The sequence below is a fragment of the Macaca nemestrina genome, chromosome 20, assembly GCF_043159975.1.
Source record: "Macaca nemestrina isolate mMacNem1 chromosome 20, mMacNem.hap1, whole genome shotgun sequence".
NCBI classification, from domain to species: Eukaryota; Metazoa; Chordata; class Mammalia; order Primates; family Cercopithecidae; genus Macaca; species Macaca nemestrina.
This window is the reverse complement of record NC_092144.1, coordinates 55579282-55596265: the sequence shown is the minus strand read 5'-3', so window position 1 is coordinate 55596265 and position 16984 is coordinate 55579282. Positions and strand designations below refer to the sequence as shown.

The following is a 16984-nucleotide window of genomic DNA, read 5'->3' as shown; positions in this document are numbered from 1 at the left end:
TGGGTGTGTTGTAGAGGGGTGTGCCTGTAATCCCAGCTATTCAAGAGGATGAGGCAGGATAATCAATCACTTGAACCCGGGAGGCAGAGCTTGCAGTGAGCCGAGATCGCGCCACTGCACTCTAGCCTGGGCGACAGAGCGAGACTCCATGTCAAAAAACAGAAACAAGAAAAGGTTCTGGGAGAAAGCTTCAGGCTCTGGCTCCTGGCTTTGGCGTGGGTGCTGCGGGGCCCTGCAGTACTGGGAGAGTGAGCAGTGGGCGGGGCTGTGGCGCTCTCTACTTGGGATCCTTCGTGAAAGTTTGCACAGGTGTGGGCCCGGTGGAGAGGCAGAAAGACTGCGGTGTATTTTGGACTCAGATGCCTGGTTTGGAGCTTAAGCAGCTCATGTTTGGTCCCATTCACTCCCGGGCAGTATGGGATGGAGACTGGGGTGAAGCAAGGGAGCGGGAGAGGGAATGGCTGAGTGGGTGCAGCTGTGGCTGTAGTGGGGGAATCTCACCCGTCCTTGCCTGCCCTCTGCAGGCTTCACCATCATCATCGAGCCCTTTGACGACAGAACCCCAACCATTGCCAACCCCATCCTGCACTTCAGGTGGGACCCTGCCCGGTGGGGGTGTGACTGCACTGTGGGTCAGGGGCCTAGCCCCCCGGGCCCTCACCGCCCTCATCTCTCTCCAGCTGCATGGACGCCTCGCTGGCCATCAAACCTGTATTCGAGCGCTTCCAGTCTGTCATCATCACGTCTGGGGTGAGGGCCCTTCTGTTCCTCCCAGTCCCTGGCCGCCTTCCATGGGCCTCCTGGTCCCTGCCCAGTCCTGCTGAGATCCCTCCCACTGTCCCCCCTACAGACACTGTCCCCGCTGGACATCTACCCCAAGATCCTGGACTTCCACCCCGTCACCATGGCAACCTTCACCATGACGCTGGCCAGGGTCTGCCTCTGCCCTATGGTGAGTGGGAGAGGCTAGGGCTGGGACTGGGAGGGGAGGTGGGAGCAAGGGGCTACGTCCCTTCCTTGGCTTCCCCCACTGCTCAGGCAGGAGAGTTTTACAGTGAAGAGGCCGGGTTTGGGATTCAGACAGACTTAGGCTTGATTCTGCTTCTCCGGGGGTACAACTCTCAAACCTCAGTTTTCTTATCTGTGAAATGGGAATGTATCCTCCCTGATCTCCCAGGGCGGTTGAGAGGATTGAGAGAGAACTGGGGTAAAACACTTAGGTACCCCAGGGTCTGGCACAGGTAGGTGCTTACTCAGCATCTTGGTTAACGTGGCTTTGCCAGGTACATGGTCTGGCTGTGACCCAGGTAAGTGGGCCTTCCTGTCCATCTCCATCTCTGTAACATGTACATGTCAACATGGGCCCTCAGTCCCTTATCTGAAGTCCCGAGGCTGGTTTTTTGTTTTGAGATGGACTCTTGCTCTGTTGCCCAGGCTGGAGTGCAATGGCACGGATCTCAGCTCACTGCAACCTCTGCCTCCTGGATTCAAGTGATTCTCGTGCTTCAGCCTCCTGAGTAGCTGGGATTACAGGCGTGTGCCACAACGCCCGGCTAAATTTTGTACTTTTAGTAGAGACAGGGTTTCACCATGTTGGCCAGGCTGGTCTCAAGTGATCTGCCCACCTGGTCCTCCCAAAGTGCTGGGATTACAGGTGTGAGCCACTGCGCGCAGCCATTTGTTTTGGAATTCAGAATTTTCCAGCCTTTAGAGACAAGGCATATGCTGTGTAGTGTGTGACGCCCCCAGTGGGGTCTGGGTGGCTCCCCGAGTCAAACTCCTATTTTGGCAGTAACAGATTTGGAAGCATCACATTAAGGAGTAAGTCAGGCCTCTGCAGAGACTCAGGGCAGGGCAGGTTTTGCTACTTAATGAGTTTGTGCCAAACTGAAAAAGAAATGTGTTCAGAGCTTTTGGCTTTTGGAGTTGCCTGTCAGAGGTTGTGGACCAGTGATGACCACCCACTGCATGGTGGTTGTGTGAGGTTGCCGGCTGGCGGGGATGCCCACCGGCATAGTGAGGGGTGTTCTTCGGGATCTGGCTGGCCTGGGGCCTGGGGCTGGCTAGAGTGTAGCTGCTGGTGGAGAGTGTGGACAGACTCGGGTCCAGTTCCATCTTTGCCACCTATTCACTGTGTGACCTTGGGCAGGCAACTCACCTTTTCTGAGGCCAGGGTAGCTGAGGATTCATTCAGTGACATTGTGTTAATAAAAAGTTTAGAGCAGACTGGGTGTGGTGGCTCACTCCTATAATCCCAGCACTTTGGGAGGCCAAGGTGGGACGGTCGCTTGAGGCCAGATGTTCAAGACCAGACTGGGCAACATGGTGACGCCCTGTCTCTATTAAAAAAAAAAAAAAAGCTTAGAACAGCACCAGCAGGTGGTCAGCACTCACACGCTGGAGCAGTTGCTGCTGCCTCGCTTATCATGATCTCTGTTGCTCTCTTCAGATCATCGGCCGTGGCAATGACCAGGTGGCCATCAGCTCCAAATTTGAGACCCGGGAGGATATTGGTATGCTGCCAGTGGGGCTAGTTTCTGTGGGTTCCAAGAGGGAGGTGTATCAGTCAGATGGGCTGAGTCATGCTGCTGTAACAAATATCCCTGGCCTTAGTTGCTTAGCCCAGAGCTTCCTTCTTGCCCATGGGACACGTCCACTGTGAGCTGGTAGGGGGCCTGCCCTGTGTCTCCTCACCTGGGAACCTCCATCGCTGGGTGCGTCAGAGGCAGCGTGATGTGACAGGTGGGATCACAGTGGTCACAGTGAATTGTGCACTGGTTCCTAAGGGTGCTCCCCTGGAAGTGACACATGGCCTTTTTTTGAGACAGAGTCTTACTCTGTTACCTAGGCTGGAGTGCAGTGGCATGATCTCGGCTCACTGCAACCTTTGCCTTGCGGGTTCAAGCAGTTCTTGTGCCTCAGCCTCCCGAGCAGCTGGATTTATAGGCATCTGCCACCACGCCAGGCTAATTTTTGTATTTTTAGTAGAGATGGGGTTTTGCCGTGTTGGCCAGGCTGGTCTCAAACTCCTGACCTCAGATGATCCACCCACCTCGACCTCCCAAAGTGCTGGGATTACAAGCGTGAGCCGCCGCGCCTGACCCCTTCTGCACTGATTTCATTGGCCATGGCAAATTACATAGCCAGGTGTGACTTCAGGAAGTGGCAAGGAGGGTCCTCAAACACGCCTGGGAGGAGGAGGAAGGGGATGTGTGTGAATAGCCTGACAGCCAGCCTCAGTGGGGTTTCCAGAAACTCTAGTTTGAAGACAGAGAGGGGAAGAGGACCTGAGACAGGAGAGGGCCTAACCTCTGACTCCTCGCAGCTGTGATCCGGAACTACGGGAACCTCCTGCTGGAGATGTCTGCTGTGGTCCCTGATGGCATCGTGGCCTTCTTCACCAGCTACCAGTACATGGAGAGCACCGTGGCCTCCTGGTATGAGCAGGTATGCCTGGCCACCCCCTCCCTGCACTTGCTCTCCTCAGCCCCTGGCACTGCAGGAGGGGAGTCACCTGCTCTCCTCAGCCCCTGGCACTACACTGCTATGTCAGCTTCATTCCTCTTACCCTCTGATGGTGACAGGTGTCCTGTGTGACAGGAGAGTGCATGCAGCATGTAGGAATGGGGTGTAAGCAGCACATACCCTATGCCCCGCCCCCAGTACATCAGGCTGAGAATGCAGACATAAGCCCCAATGTGGGCCCCTCAGAGGAGTACCCTGTGGCGGAGTCACCCCCACCTTCTAGGTTCCTTGCTCCCCTGCTGCTCTTTGGGGCTACCCCATCCCTGTGATCCTCCAGCACAGATGGCCTGGTGGGGAGGCCCAGGTAGCAGGTGTGACTCTATCTAGGTTAGAGGAAGGTTCTAGAGAATCAAGGCTGGACTGAGAATCAGGGCAAAGCCTCTCAAGGGTCTGCAGGAGCCCTTTCAGGGAAGCAGGCAGAGGAAGTCATGGGGCATTCTGGAAACAGGGCTCACCACAGCCAGTCCCTGGGTGGGAGGGGAGGCCACTCTGCACTTTGTGCCTCTGAGCACACCATGGCCAGGCTCTCAGGAGTGGGTGAAAGCACATTGGGGCGAGGTGAGTGAACCTGGCTAATCCAAGTATTGGAATGGCACTCATGGGAGGCAGGAACCTCATCCTCACAGCCGGGACCTTGGCCTTGTGCTTCAATAGGTGGCTTCCACACGGCGGAAAGGTGATCCAGTCCCCACAGCCCAGGTGCCTTTTGTGTCCTATTTAAGACAACTTTGTCTTAAATACCCCAAGGTCATGAAGAGAGGCTGCTGTGTTTCCTTCTAGGAGCTTGTGGTTTTAGCTTTCACATCTAGGTCTATGAGGTACCTCAAATTCATCTTTCTATATGGTGTAAGGTAGGGGGTCAAGGTTCATTTTTTGGTTCCATTTGGAAATCCACTTGCTCCAGTAAAAGCTGTCCCCACTGAACTGCACAGGTGGCTGTGTGTTTCTGGACTCTCCATTTTGTCCCACTGGTCTGTGTCCTTGCACTGGCTCCACAGTCTGTATTGTAGTGTCATATGGGAAATCTCAGGGCAGCCTCTGATTGACTCTACCTGCCTCACAGTCAGCCCCTCCACCAGTCGCTGGCAGGGGCTGGGGTGCCCTGATTGGCCACCCCCTTGAGCCACATGCCTGCCCCACTTATCCAGCAGTGATTGGTTCCCCACCCAGATCACTAAGTTCCCCCCAAAGAAGTAAGGTTGGATAGTTCCACCCTCCCTCCCCACATCTCAGATGAGCCAGCTGAGGCCCAGAGAAATAGTGATGTAGGAGAGTTGGAGATAACCAGGATGGCCGTGCCCTGAACCCACCTTCTGCCACCCCCACCCTGACCTCCCTGGGTCCTTCCCCAGGGGATCCTTGAGAACATCCAGAGGAACAAGCTGCTCTTTATTGAGACCCAGGATGGTGCCGAAACCAGTGTCGCCCTGGAGAAGTACCAGGAGGTGGGTGTGTGAGGCCAGCGTGGAGGGGGTGGGGAGGTGGCTCCAAGGAGTGACCCAACTTGCATCTTGCCTCCCCACCTCAGGCCTGCGAGAACGGACGCGGGGCCATCCTGCTGTCAGTGGCCCGGGGCAAAGTGTCTGAGGGAATCGACTTTGGTGAGTGGACTCGCTCTTCCTCCCCAGGTGTCTTCCCAGAGCTCTCTGGAACACCTGCCCGCTCTGCTGTCTGCTCCCGCGGGGGACCACCCACCCACAGCCTGGGTGCACAGAGGGACCCTCCCCTCCCCTCTGGCCCTAGGCACCCGGCGGGAGCACACCCTCTCTCTCCCACTCAGACACAGCACCCTGGGGCGCGTGAGGCTGTCCCTGTCCCACCAGCCACACTTATAACTCCCCTCGACCCCTCTCCTCTGCCCACCAGTGCACCACTACGGGCGGGCCGTCATCATGTTTGGCGTCCCCTACGTCTACACACAGAGTCGCATTCTCAAGGTGAGTAGCTCTGGCTCCCAGAAGTCCCAAAGTGTTAGGGCCAGGGGAGGGACGGCTCCCCCACCTCCCCAACTCCTCGTCCTTCATTTCTGCAGGCACGGCTAGAATACCTGCGGGACCAGTTCCAGATTCGTGAGAATGACTTTCTCACCTTCGATGCCATGCGCCACGCGGCCCAGTGTGTGGGTCGGGCCATCCGGGGCAAGACGGACTACGGCCTCATGGTCTTTGCCGACAAGGTGCAGGTTCAGGGGTGCCCCTGTGCTCGCACCCCAGCCTCTGAAAACCAGGCTATTTGCCCGTTCATCTCCCAGATGGGGTGTGTCACAGGGTGGAGGGTGGCCCAGGCTCCCTGACTCGGGTCCTGACGTCCTCTCCCTGGCCTGCACTTCTGCCCACAGCGGTTTGCCCGTGGGGACAAGCGGGGGAAACTGCCCCGCTGGATCCAGGAGCACCTCACAGATGCCAACCTCAACCTGACTGTGGATGAGGGTGTCCAGGTGGCCAAGTACTTCCTGCGGCAGATGGCACAGCCCTTCCACCGGGTGAGGCCTGCATCCCCCTCCCAGCATCCTCCCAGGCTGAGCTCCTCCTCCAGAAAGGCCCCTTGGATTCTCCCCACTCCCAGCCTGTCCTCCTGCCCTCTACAGAGAGAAGTTTATTGTGCATCTGCATGCCAGGCTCTGGGGGGTAGGGGGAGATTTGAGGGGCCACAGATGCCAGCAGGTGGCCCAGGCCAGGCAGGGTGAGAGAATTTGGGGTGAGGAGGTATCAGGCATTGAGACTGTGCTGGCCTGGGGAAAGCCCGTCCTTCTCCGACGCCCTGGCTGGCTCCTCCCTCAGCCCCCTCTTATGTGGACAGGAATGGCCCACTCTGGATTATACTGACATCTCCAAATTCAAACATCCTGGCCCTCATGTCTCAGACCCCTAATGCCCATCGGGGGCGGGTGGTCGGGGAAGTACAGCAGCTGCCTGGGCCCCTTCCTGACAGTGCCCCCCTTACTTTCCTCTGTTCTCTGCAGGAGGATCAGCTGGGCCTGTCCTTGCTCAGCCTGGAGCAGCTGGAATCAGAGGAGACGCTGCAGAGGATAGAGCAGATTGCTCAGCAGCTCTGAGCGGGATGGGCAGGGCCATAAATGATTCCTGGTGACTCCTGAGTCTTGCCTGGCCCTGGGTCCCAGCAGCTCCGAGGCCGGGGGTGGTGCTGGAAGGTCTTATAAACTCAGGTGACATTCCTCACTGTCACATCCACGGCCTTTAATCGCAGAAGAGGGCAGGGGGCACCTAAGAGATGATAGACCCCCCCCGTCCCCCACCAGCTGAGGCCAACACAGGTCACTGGATATTAGCGGGGACTCAGGTCCTGGGTGCTGGCGCTGAGGGTCCGAGGGGCCTTGTCCAGGTGCCAGCTGGGGAACTGGAGACAGGCACAGGGGATGGTTGGAGGGGAGGGACAGGTGCTGCGTCCAGCCTGGCAGCCAACCGTCTACCCATCTCACCTCTACCCCAAGTAAAACCCATCTTTGCTCCTGTCCTGGGTCTCTTTTAACACACCCACCACCTGCTGACACTACGCCGGCCTGACCGCCCTGCTTTTGCCTTATCTCTGCACCTACCCACGTGGCCCCACTCCATTTTTGACCCCGGTGTCCCCTCACCTGAGTCCCAGGAGCCCTTGGGCCATCCACATTGAGTGTGTTGAGCGACATGGCTCTCTTCATTCTGTGAAGGGGGCAGCAGGGAAGAAGCGAGTGAATCCAGGAGTGGCCCCTCCAGGAGGGAGCTTTCCAGCACAGGATTTGATCTGTGTGTATCACAGGGGAGATGGGAGCCATGGAAGGTTCTTGAGCAGGAGGGGTGGGGGGTGGGCTATGAATTCTGCTGATGTCAGGGCTCTTTGCCGACCTGATCCACACTCACCCGGCTGCCCCCGCCGCCCCCTCGCCTCGGAGGCGGGAGACCAGCTTCTCACTTCCTCGCCGGATAGACTCGCGGATCTTAGAGAGGGAGCTGCTGCGGCGAAGGGCCTGGGGAGAGGCAGGGATGCTGCTCATATCCCCGAGCCCATGCAGTCCTCACGCCTTCCCCAGGAGCTGAAGCACAGCCCATCCTCACCTGTTCTGTGTCACCAGCTGTGCCTGTGTTGGGGGCACCTAGGGGAAAGATGGGGGACACCGAGATGGGGACGTAGAGAAGCCACCAGGAGGGAAGGCAGGGGCTCGGGGCTCACCGAGAGGGGCAGGTAGATCCTCCTTGTGGAGGATTTCTTTGTACAGCTCTTCCGCTTGTTGGTACTTGTTCTGTTTCAGGTAGGCTGAGGCCTGCGGAGAAGGGAGTGTCTTGGGTGATCTTGGCTCTAGTCTGGGAACTTTTCGGACCCCAGTTCCCAACACTGCATCCAGTCCCACTTTTTTTTTTTTTTTTTTTGTAGAGACAGGGTCTTGGTATGTTGCCCAGGCTGGTCGTGAACTCCTGGCCTCAACTGATCCTCCTGCCTTGGCCTCCCAAAGTGCTGGGGTTACAGGCGTGAGCCACCACACCTGGCCCCAGTCCCACTTTCTACTGTGCTGACCTGGCCATATCCCGCCCCTGCCTAAAGCCTTGCCCTGGGGCAGAGGGGGTTTGGAGCTCCGCCCTACCTCCTGCCTGGGGGATGGAGGGCAGGCAACCTCCTGTTTCTGAGCCTGTCTGCTCTACTTTGGGCTGGTGGCATGGCCTCTCTTCTCACATGCAAAGTAGAGCGACAGCTTCTACCTCATAGTGACACTGTAAGAACTAGTGATGTGGGGACACAGCTAAGAGGGGAGCCGGCCACAGTGAGCTCAATAAATGTCTGCTGCTGCCATCTGTGCCTGCCAGCTTCCCCTTCACTGACTGTCCTGGGTGCCGTGGACTCACGCATTTCCTGATTCCGTGTTCTGTGCTGAGCCAGCTCCTGTGTCTGATAGGACACTTGCTCCAAGGGCCCTGCCTCAGGGGGACCCCTCCCCATGGTGCTAGCCCTGTACCCAACCAATGGGTGCCTCCCCAGGGCAGACCCTCCACTCCGGGCCCACTCAGCCCCAGGGACCTCACCAGATTGTTCTTGGTCTTGGCCACGTTGGGATCATGGGGCCCGCCCAGGGCCTCATAGATGCTCAGGGCCCGGGCGTAGTGCCGTTCCACGTCCTCAAACTTGCCCTGGTTCTGGCACAGCAGGGCCAGGTTGTTGAGCTGCTTGGCCACATCGGGGTGGTCAGCACCCAGGACCTGGGGGCCAGGGGTCACAAGTCAGAGGGGTCATACAGGATTGGTGGGACACGTGACATCACTTCTGTATGGTGGTCACAAGTTAGGGATTACAGGGCCAAAGCAGAGTGACCTGAGAGGTTGGGGGCTGGGGCACAAGTGACACCGTCGAGCGGGATTACTGAGGTCAGAGGCCAAGGTGATCCAGAAACTCACGGGGCACAAGGTGAGATGGGTAGGTCAGGGCTGGGCTTGTGCCAGTGGCCATGAGGGGTTGGAAAGGCTGTGGCGGGACCTAGTTGGGGGGTGGCGTGTGAGGTAAGGCAAGAGGTCAGAGTCAGGGTCAAGACCAAACTGGGATCTCAGAAGGTCGAGGGTGATGGGTTGGTCTCCAATTGGGGTCTCCCAGTACCAAACGCAAGGGGCCCGAGGATCAGGGTCACGATGTAAGTGCTCAGGATCCATGGAGAGGGCTACAAGGGGTTCCTTGGGGTTGGGTAAGGGGGATGGGACCTTCTCTCGGATCTCCAAAGCGCGCTGGCACAGGGGCTCTGCCTCCCGGTAACGCCCGCGCTTCCCATAGAGGACGGCCAAGTTGTTGAGCGTGGCGGCCACCTGTGGGGTTGGGGGAGACACAGGTCAGGGATGGGCAGGCACGGCCCCACTTCGTCTCCCTGGGGCCCCACTCACCGCAGGGTGCTCAGGGCCCAGCGTCTGCTCCCGGATCTGCAGGGCATCATGGAGGAGGTCTGTGGCTTCTTTGTACTTGTTCTGGTCCCTGTGTGGAAGCCCAGGGATGGCGGGGGTTGGCCGGGGGTTGGGGCAGCTGCAGCCACAGGGGCTGGGCTAATTCTGGCAGGTCCAGGGAACCTGGCTGAACCAAGCATGGGTAGCACCCTTTGGGGGCCTTTTATGGGCCCTTACATACCTTCCAATTCTCTAACACCAGGCCCTGTATCCCCAGACCTCTGCCAAGCCTCTAACCACCCCAGTTCTCTTGCCTGCTCTTGGGGTCCCTGGTGTCTGTGCTCTGACTCCTCTCTGCCTGGCTCAGTGCCCCGCCAACCCGCCAGATCCCTGGCCCACTCCCTCTTTGCCGTTCTTACAGCAGGAGCCTTCCCTTCCTTTCCCATTCTGGCTGTCCCCTCCTCCGACCTCCCCAGGTGCTCCATGGTGGCAGAGGGGACACCAGGGTCCCTCCACTTGCACCCAATGGGTCCCTGCCATTCCTGCCCCCTGCCATGGCCGGCCGCAGCTCTCACCGGTATACCAGCGCCAGGATGTTGAGCATGGTGGCCACGTCAGGGTGGCAGTGGCCCGAGCTGCGCTCCAGGTCCTCCAAGGCCTGGCGGCACAGGGGCACCGCCACCTCATACCGGCCCTGCCCCGCGTACTGGATCACGAGGTTATGCAGGGTCCGAAGGCGGGCAGGGATCTCATAGCCACCCTGCTGAGCTGCTGCTGCTCCTGCGGCCTCAGGACCTGGGTGGGGCAGGGTGGGCTCTGGGTCACTGCAAGCCTCCTAAGCCTCCTGCCCCTCCATCCTCGCACGAGGAGACACACGCCCCAGACTGCCTAACTGGCCCCTGGGACTATGGGCCCCCATGTTAACTTCTGAGATTGGAGTCACTAGCATCTAACCAGCTGGTGGGATGCATCCTGGCCTCGGGACAGCTACATGGCAGCTCACTTGCCCTGCAAGATGTGAATACGGGGCCTGCCGGGCTCATGGCAGCTACCCTGTCTTCGCAGCTCCCAGCCTCACCTGCTCACTGTCACATTCAGGGTCCTCCTGACCCTGCCCTCACCTCCCCATCCCTGTTCAGAGACTTTGGGGTTCTGCAGCTCAGAGCCCGCTCCCCACCCTGGCCCGCCATCATCTGTGGCATGTACTCCCGATACCCACCTTTCCTCTCCTCCTCCTCGCTGGGGAACAAGGAGGCCAGGCTGTCTCGGCGAGGCGGGGACTCAGACTGCTGCAGGGACAGGAAAGTGGGGGGCCGGGGGAGGGGGGCTTGTTTCAGAGACTGGAGCCCTGCATCTATCTCGGGGTTTGAGGGAGGTGGTGATCATGAGCGTCAGGGGCCCCCTGGGGGACTGGCGAGGCCCGGGGGCTTCGGGGAGCAGCTAGTGGGGGCGTCTGCGGAAGTTCTGGTGGGTCTGGGGGCTCTGTGGAGGGTTGGGGGACTGGGATTCTAAGGAGGGTCTGGGGAACCGTGGGGCTCTGTGAAGGGCCCAGCACCCCCACCTTGCCCTGCCCTTGGCACCTGGGTCTCCGTGGGCGGGTCGTACTGTCGCAGCTGCCCCAGGAACTCCAGGTGGCGCTTTTCCTCCTCCAACTGGGCCACGGCCTCCTCGCTGGCACGAAGCCGCCGCTGTGTCTCCTCCAGTTCCTCCCGCAGCCACACGTTCTCCTGGGCCAGCCGCCGGGCCTGCGAGCGCAGCCGCTGCTTCTCTGCCTCCAGTGCACCCACGTGTGCCGACAAGGCCAGCAGCACCTGCCCAGGGTGGGGGTCCCAAGTCGAGGTTGGTTCCTACCCTGCCAGACAGCCTCTGACCTAGCTCAGACCTCGCATCAGGCCGCTGCACCCCACTACTATGCATGACACCCCCAGATTCTGCAGAGACTCCACCAGCGTGGCTCCAGTGCCCTCAGAGGCTCTAAGCAGCCCCTCTGATTTCACCCCCGAAGTTGCCCTAGGACCCACAGTTTACTGAAGAATGCCATCTGGTTCAGGGGTCCCTGTCACATACAAGGACCCCCTAGAACTGCCAAGGGACTCCATCTCTGGCCTGGAGCCTCACCTTCCCAGGCCTCGTTCCCCTAGGCTTCCGCCTGCCCCAGATATGCCTTTCTGCCATACTTTTTTTTGCTGTTTTTTGAAACAGTCTCTGTCACCCAGACTGGAGTGGAATGGCACGATCTCCACTCACTGCAACCTCCACCTCCCAGTTTCAAGTGATTCTCATGCCTCAGCCTCCCGAGTAGCTGGGATTACAGGAGCCTCATGCCCAGCTCATTTTTGTATTTTTAGTAGAGATGGGGTTTTGCCATGTTGGTCAGGCTGGTCTTGAACTCCTGACTTCAAGTGATCTGCCCACCTCAGCCTCCCAAAGTGTGCCCCTCAGCAATAGTGAACCCCTCTCCCAGTCCCCTGCATACCTGTCCCCCTCATATCTGGCCCTCCCTCCGCCCTCAGTTTATCCTCTCCCAGTTCCCCACCTGGCCCCCTCATACCTGGGCCTCACCCAGCCCCAGCTCGATGGCCTCCAGCGAGTGGCTCACCACCTGCTGCTTTTCCTCCAGCATCTCCAAGCCAGTCGCTGGGCCCTGTCCCGCCAGGGCCTCTGCCAGGTGCCCAGCCAGGCCACGGTGCTCTGCCCGCAGCGCCTCCAGCCCCTGGACCACTTGCCGCGTCTGCTGTACCAGCTCCTCAGGGCTCAGGCGCTCTGGGCCCAGCCCCGCACTTCCGGGAGCCACCACCTGCACAGACATTGCTGCTCCTGGGGTGCAATGGTGAGGGGTTTGGGAAATCATTGCCCAGGCCAGTCAGTTGGCCCCTACCCTCTATTCCCATAATGGCCATCAGGACCCCTAACTTCTCCCCATCTTGGCTCTTCCCTGCTCCACCCATCCTGGCCAGCCTTCTGCCTCCACACCGTCTCCATCCCATTCTCCACACCCATCCCAGCCAGCTCTCATCTGGAACAGTCTAGTCTACCTTCGTCTGTCCTCCCAACCCAGGGTTCTGCCCGGGGGACAGTTCCCAAATCCTATGTGTAATTAACCAAGAGAGGGCAAACAGCTAGCCTGGGGTCCCCCATTTGCTCTCAGCTCACCTGGCCAGCCTTCCCCACCCCAAGGCCCCTGGATCCCCTGGCCCAGAGCTCCCGACCTGGGACCAGAGGCACCCTCCTCTGCCAGACGAGTGGGGCGGGGCGTGTGGAGGCGGCAGCCTCTGCGTGAGCTCATTCTTAGGGTGTTTTTGTTGGGAACCAGTCAGACCACTGGGGGTGGGTGGGGTGGGTGGGGTGGGAGGAGAGGGCTGAGGGGCCGGGGCCAGGGCCAGGGCCAGGGCCAGGGCCAGGGCCAGGGCCCGCGGAAGCCCAGGAGGCCTCTAGGCTGGGGGGAGTGAGGACGGGGCCATGTGTTGGCTCCCAGGCAGCAGATGGACCCTGGGGGAACAGGGGCTCTGCCCTCCTCCATCAGACAGGCTCAGCCAGCCCAGGGCCTGTTGGGACACACGTGTGATAGGTGTGGTCCAGGGATGTCACACTGGCCATGTGACAGCTGAGAGTCTGAAGCCCAGCTCATAGTGGGCGGGGGCCCCCCTCTATGGGACTTCATGTGGTTGTATGTGGGTGACAGTCACAGAAACTTAGCTGGTGGTGACCCTGAGGTCCTCACAGACACACAAACACACTCCTCAGAAACACACCTCACACACCTGCACCCTCCATTCTTAAAGACACAATGCAACATACACATTTTCCTCTCCAAAATACAATTTGACACACACACGCACTCTCCCTTCTCTCCAATACAACATGGGGCCAGGTGTAGCGGCTCACACCTGTAATCCCAGCACTTTGGGAGGCCGAGGCGGGCAGATGACTTGAGGCCAGGAGTTTGAGACTAGCCTGGCCAACATGGTGAAACCCCGTCTCTACTAAAAATACCAAAAAAAAAAAATTAACCGGGGTGGTGGCACATGCCTGTAGTCCCAGCTACTTGGGAGGCTGAGGCAGAAGAATTGCTTGAACCCGGGAGGCGGAGGTTGCAGTAAGCCAAGGTCATGCCACTGCAATCCAGCCTGGGCGACAGAGTGAGACTCCATTAAAAAAAAAAAAAAAAAACCCACAATACACACACGCACCCTCCCAGAAATACAGTGACACATACACACACACTTCCTCATTAGAAACACAATGTAGCCGAGCACGGTGGCTCAAGCCTGTAATCCCAGCACTTTGGGAGGCCAAGACAGGCGGATCACGAGGTCAGGAGATCAAGACCATCCTGACTAACATGGTGAAACCCCGTCTCTACTAAAAAATACAAAAAACTAGCTGGGCGAGGTGGCAGGCGCCTGTAGTCCCAGTTACTCGGGAGGCTGAGCCAGGAGAATGGCGTGAACCCGGGAGGCGGAGCTTGCAGTGAGCTGAGATCCAGCCACTGCACTCCAGTCTGGGTGACAGAGCGAGACTCCGTCTCAAAAAAAAAAAAAAAAAAAAGAAACACAATGTAGGCCAGGTGCGGTGGCTCACACCCGTACTCCCAGCACTTTGGGATTTTGGCTGAGGCAGGAGGATCAACTGAGCCCAAGAGTTCAAGACCAGCCTGGGAAACATAGTGAGACCCTGTCTCTATTAAAAAAAAAATAAAAAAATTAGCCGGGTGTGGTGGTGGTGTTCCTGGAGGCTGAGGTAGAAGGATCGCTTGAACCCAGGAGGTTGAAGGTGCAGTGAGCCATGATAGTGCCACTACACTCAGCCTGGGCGAGAGAGTAAGACCCAGTCTAGAAAAAAGGAAAGGAAAGGGAAGGGAAGGGGAAAGGGAAAGGGAAAAGGAAAGGAAAGAAAAGGAAAGACAACATAATATACATTCACCTCTTAGAAATAACAACACGTACTCACTTCTATTAAATATACAACTCAATACAAACACCTACATTTTCCTTTTAGAAATACAACCTAAGACAACACACTGACTTAGGCGCACACATACACTATTCTTTCAAAAACAATCTGTACACACTCCCCTTTTGCAAATCCCACCTAACACACAGGTATATTCTCTTAGAAATAAAAGCCAAGCCCGGGCGCAGTGGCTCATGCCTGTGATCCCAGCACTTTGGGAGGCCGAGGTGGGTGGATCAGTTGAGGTCAGGAGTTTGAGACCAGCCTGGCCAACATGGTGAAACCCCGGTTCTACTAAAAATACAAAAGTAGCCAGGCGTGGTGGTATGCGTCTGTAGTCCCAGCTACTCAGGAGGCTGAGGCACGAGAATCGCTTGAACCCAAGAGGCAGAGGTTGCAGTGAGCCAAGATCACACCACCACACTCCAGTCTGGGCGACAGAGCGAGACTCCGTCTCAAAAAAAAAAAAAAAAAAAAGAGAAAAAGCCAACCCACGCAGAAACTAACTCTGTCTCTCCCACTCCCCAAATCACTCACATTCAGACCATCTCCTTGTACTTGACCGTGACACTCATTGTCCCCCGAACTCACACAGCCCAACTCCCCACAATGTGCCCAACGCACCTTCAGATGCACACATTCCCAGGATTCACTGTTGATCCCTCACCAGTTTCCCCACTTCCTCTTCCTCCCCCTCCACGCCTGGCCAGCAGGGACTCCCACACCTACACGCCATGCACTCATGAATACTTGCATTCAGTAGGAACAGAGAGCTGTGAATATGCGTAGAGGGATGCCACATTCTCACACTCTTCACTCGAGCCACTGTATCCACCATAAGGAGCCCAGCGGTTTCTGCACAGGTTGCACACGCACGATCACATAAAGGGTCCTGTACATTTCGTGCACCACAGACTTGATCATTTTTTAAAAAACTAAACTATGCCTAGCTCATTTTTGTTTTTTTGTAGAGATGGGGTATCACCATATTTCCCAGGCTAGTCTAGGACTCCTGGGTTCAAGCAATCCCCTCACTTCAGCCTTCCAAAGTGTTGAGATTACAGGTATGAGCCACTGCACCCGGCCAATCTCTATGTGCATGTGTATGTCACACCATACCTAGTCTCACACCTCACTCACAAACATCATAAATGGTTGAACTCACAACCACACAGGCTCATCAAGAGTCATCCTGACAACCACAACCATTCTTCACACAATTTTGCCGATGTAACAACCTCCCTCCATAACCTCAGACACAGCCTTACACACACCACTCCACAGCCAGATGGACAACCACAGCAACAAACACGGCTTAACCACAGCCATGAGCACTCGGGCTGTGTCCCAGACACATAGCAGCTCCCACCCTCACACAGAGCCCTGGGTGCAAAACCGCACAGCTGATAATCATAGGCACAGTCCCACACACCGATCCCTGGTGCTGACCCCCTTTTCCATCCGGTCATCTGCTCAGAGCAGCACCCCACCTAAATGTCCGCGTCTCCACTCCCATCTCCCACACTACACAGCTCCACAATAAACTCTCCATTGCACACCACTGCCAGCCACGGCATCAATGCAGGTCACACACCCTCCAGTTCCTCTCTACACACACACACACAGCTTTACACACCTCCACACCTCACTCATCCAACCCCAAGGTTCCACACACAATGTCCCATGAAACGGTCCCGCTTCTGGACACAGTTCCGCCCACCCCATACACCATCAGTGACAATCAAAAGTCAATCATAGTCACCTATCACTGATCCAGTGCCACACACTGTCCACCACACACACCAACAGGCAGAAAGACAACCACAGCTGCACAACCCCTTGGTCAACATTCACACCTAATCCTACAACCAGTTCCACTCCCTGCCATACACACAGCCACACACACAGCCACACACATGCACATCAGGCCAAGCAGAAAGTTGACTACAGTCGCACTCGCTCTTGGTCATAGACATAAAGTGCTATTGACAATCCGATTCTACACACACACCATTCCCGTCAGAGGTCGCCCACATTTTCACATTGCTGAAGGTGTCACATCGTACACACAGTCGCATCACAGGGTTACACGGAGGACAGTCGCTTTCACCCTCATACCCACAGCCTGACACACTCTCTTGCACACACACAAAGCCTGACACACACACAGGCAGGCAGGAGGCTCCCATCGTGGCCCAGCCCCGCAAACCGCACCACCTTACCCTGGCCGGCCCAGCCCCGCGCACCAGGCTCACCCGCCGTCACAAGGGCCCCCTCCTCCCTCCGTCCCTCCCCCAGGCCCCGCCCCGTCCTCGCTGTTTACCTGCGCTGGGGTGGGGGGCGCGCGGCCCCAGCCAGGCCTCCAGACCCCGGAGAGCCCCAGGACAGGGCAGGGGGCATCTGGGAGCCCCAAGGCCCTTCCCCGTCGCAGGACAAGCGGGCCCAGGGTTGCTCCAGGCCCCATCCTCACCCTTCGCTCCCGCCCCCCATCATCGCGGCTCTCCGAGAGTCCCGCGCCCCACTCCCGGCGCCCACCTGACCGCGGGCGGCTCCAGGCCCCGCTTCGCCCCACTGCGCTCGGTCGAGTCCCACAGGCCAGGCACGCCCCGCCGCTCCCGCTGCGCCGGGCGTCTGGGACCGCGGGCGGCTCC

At 58.0% G+C, this 16984-nt stretch overlaps 2 protein-coding genes across 11 annotated transcripts in view; one reads left to right on the top strand and one right to left on the bottom strand.

Moving 5' to 3' along the window:
- Window positions 1-6997, top strand: part of LOC105478543 (ERCC excision repair 2, TFIIH core complex helicase subunit) — a 19598-nt gene extending 12601 nt beyond the window's left edge. For all 3 annotated transcript variants that reach the window (XM_011735947.2, XM_011735946.2, XM_071087132.1), the window contains 11 exons: window positions 525-594; window positions 681-750; window positions 851-952; window positions 2450-2513; window positions 3326-3447; window positions 4878-4970; window positions 5054-5126; window positions 5392-5462; window positions 5558-5701; window positions 5864-6007; window positions 6488-6997. In XM_011735947.2, coding sequence (XP_011734249.1) covers window positions 525-594; window positions 681-750; window positions 851-952; window positions 2450-2513; window positions 3326-3447; window positions 4878-4970; window positions 5054-5126; window positions 5392-5462; window positions 5558-5701; window positions 5864-6007; window positions 6488-6580 — 1046 coding nt within the window. In that variant the 3' untranslated portion in view covers window positions 6581-6997. The remainder of the gene's footprint in view (window positions 1-524; window positions 595-680; window positions 751-850; window positions 953-2449; window positions 2514-3325; window positions 3448-4877; window positions 4971-5053; window positions 5127-5391; window positions 5463-5557; window positions 5702-5863; window positions 6008-6487) is intronic.
- Window positions 6618-16984, bottom strand: LOC105478544 (kinesin light chain 3). Of its 8 annotated transcripts, none has more exons than XM_071087135.1 (13): window positions 12534-13304; window positions 11932-12197; window positions 10961-11191; window positions 10600-10669; window positions 9956-10175; window positions 9384-9471; window positions 9207-9308; window positions 8541-8714; window positions 7696-7786; window positions 7581-7618; window positions 7386-7492; window positions 7124-7187; window positions 6618-6749 (listed from the first exon to the last, which is right to left on the bottom strand). In XM_071087135.1, exons 1-13 carry the CDS (start codon window positions 12664-12666, stop codon window positions 6723-6725), a joined length of 1611 nt encoding a protein of 536 aa, XP_070943236.1. In that variant the 5' UTR covers window positions 12667-13304; the 3' UTR covers window positions 6618-6722. The 8 variants fall into 8 exon arrangements, with proteins under 8 accessions (XP_070943236.1, XP_011734253.2, XP_070943237.1 ...); XM_011735951.2 differs by lacking the exon at window positions 12534-13304 and adding an exon at window positions 16869-16984 and having other exon boundaries at window positions 6748-6882; XM_071087136.1 differs by lacking the exon at window positions 12534-13304 and adding an exon at window positions 16657-16833 and having other exon boundaries at window positions 6748-6882.

What these genes read in the sequence shown, in the direction of transcription:
- LOC105478544 (XM_071087133.1), bottom strand. Translation starts at nt 12,666, where the DNA reads ATGAGCTCACGCAGAGGCTGCCGCCTCCACACGCCCCGCCCCACTCGT. An exon ending in TGGGCCCTGAGCACCCTGCG is followed by an intron (nt 9,309 to 9,383) that starts GTGAGTGGGGCC and finishes CCAACCCCACAG; the next exon opens with GTGGCCGCCACGCTCAACAA. An exon ending in CAGCTGGTGACACAGAACAG is followed by an intron (nt 7,493 to 7,580) that starts GTGAGGATGGGC and finishes GCCTCTCCCCAG; the next exon opens with GCCCTTCGCCGCAGCAGCTC.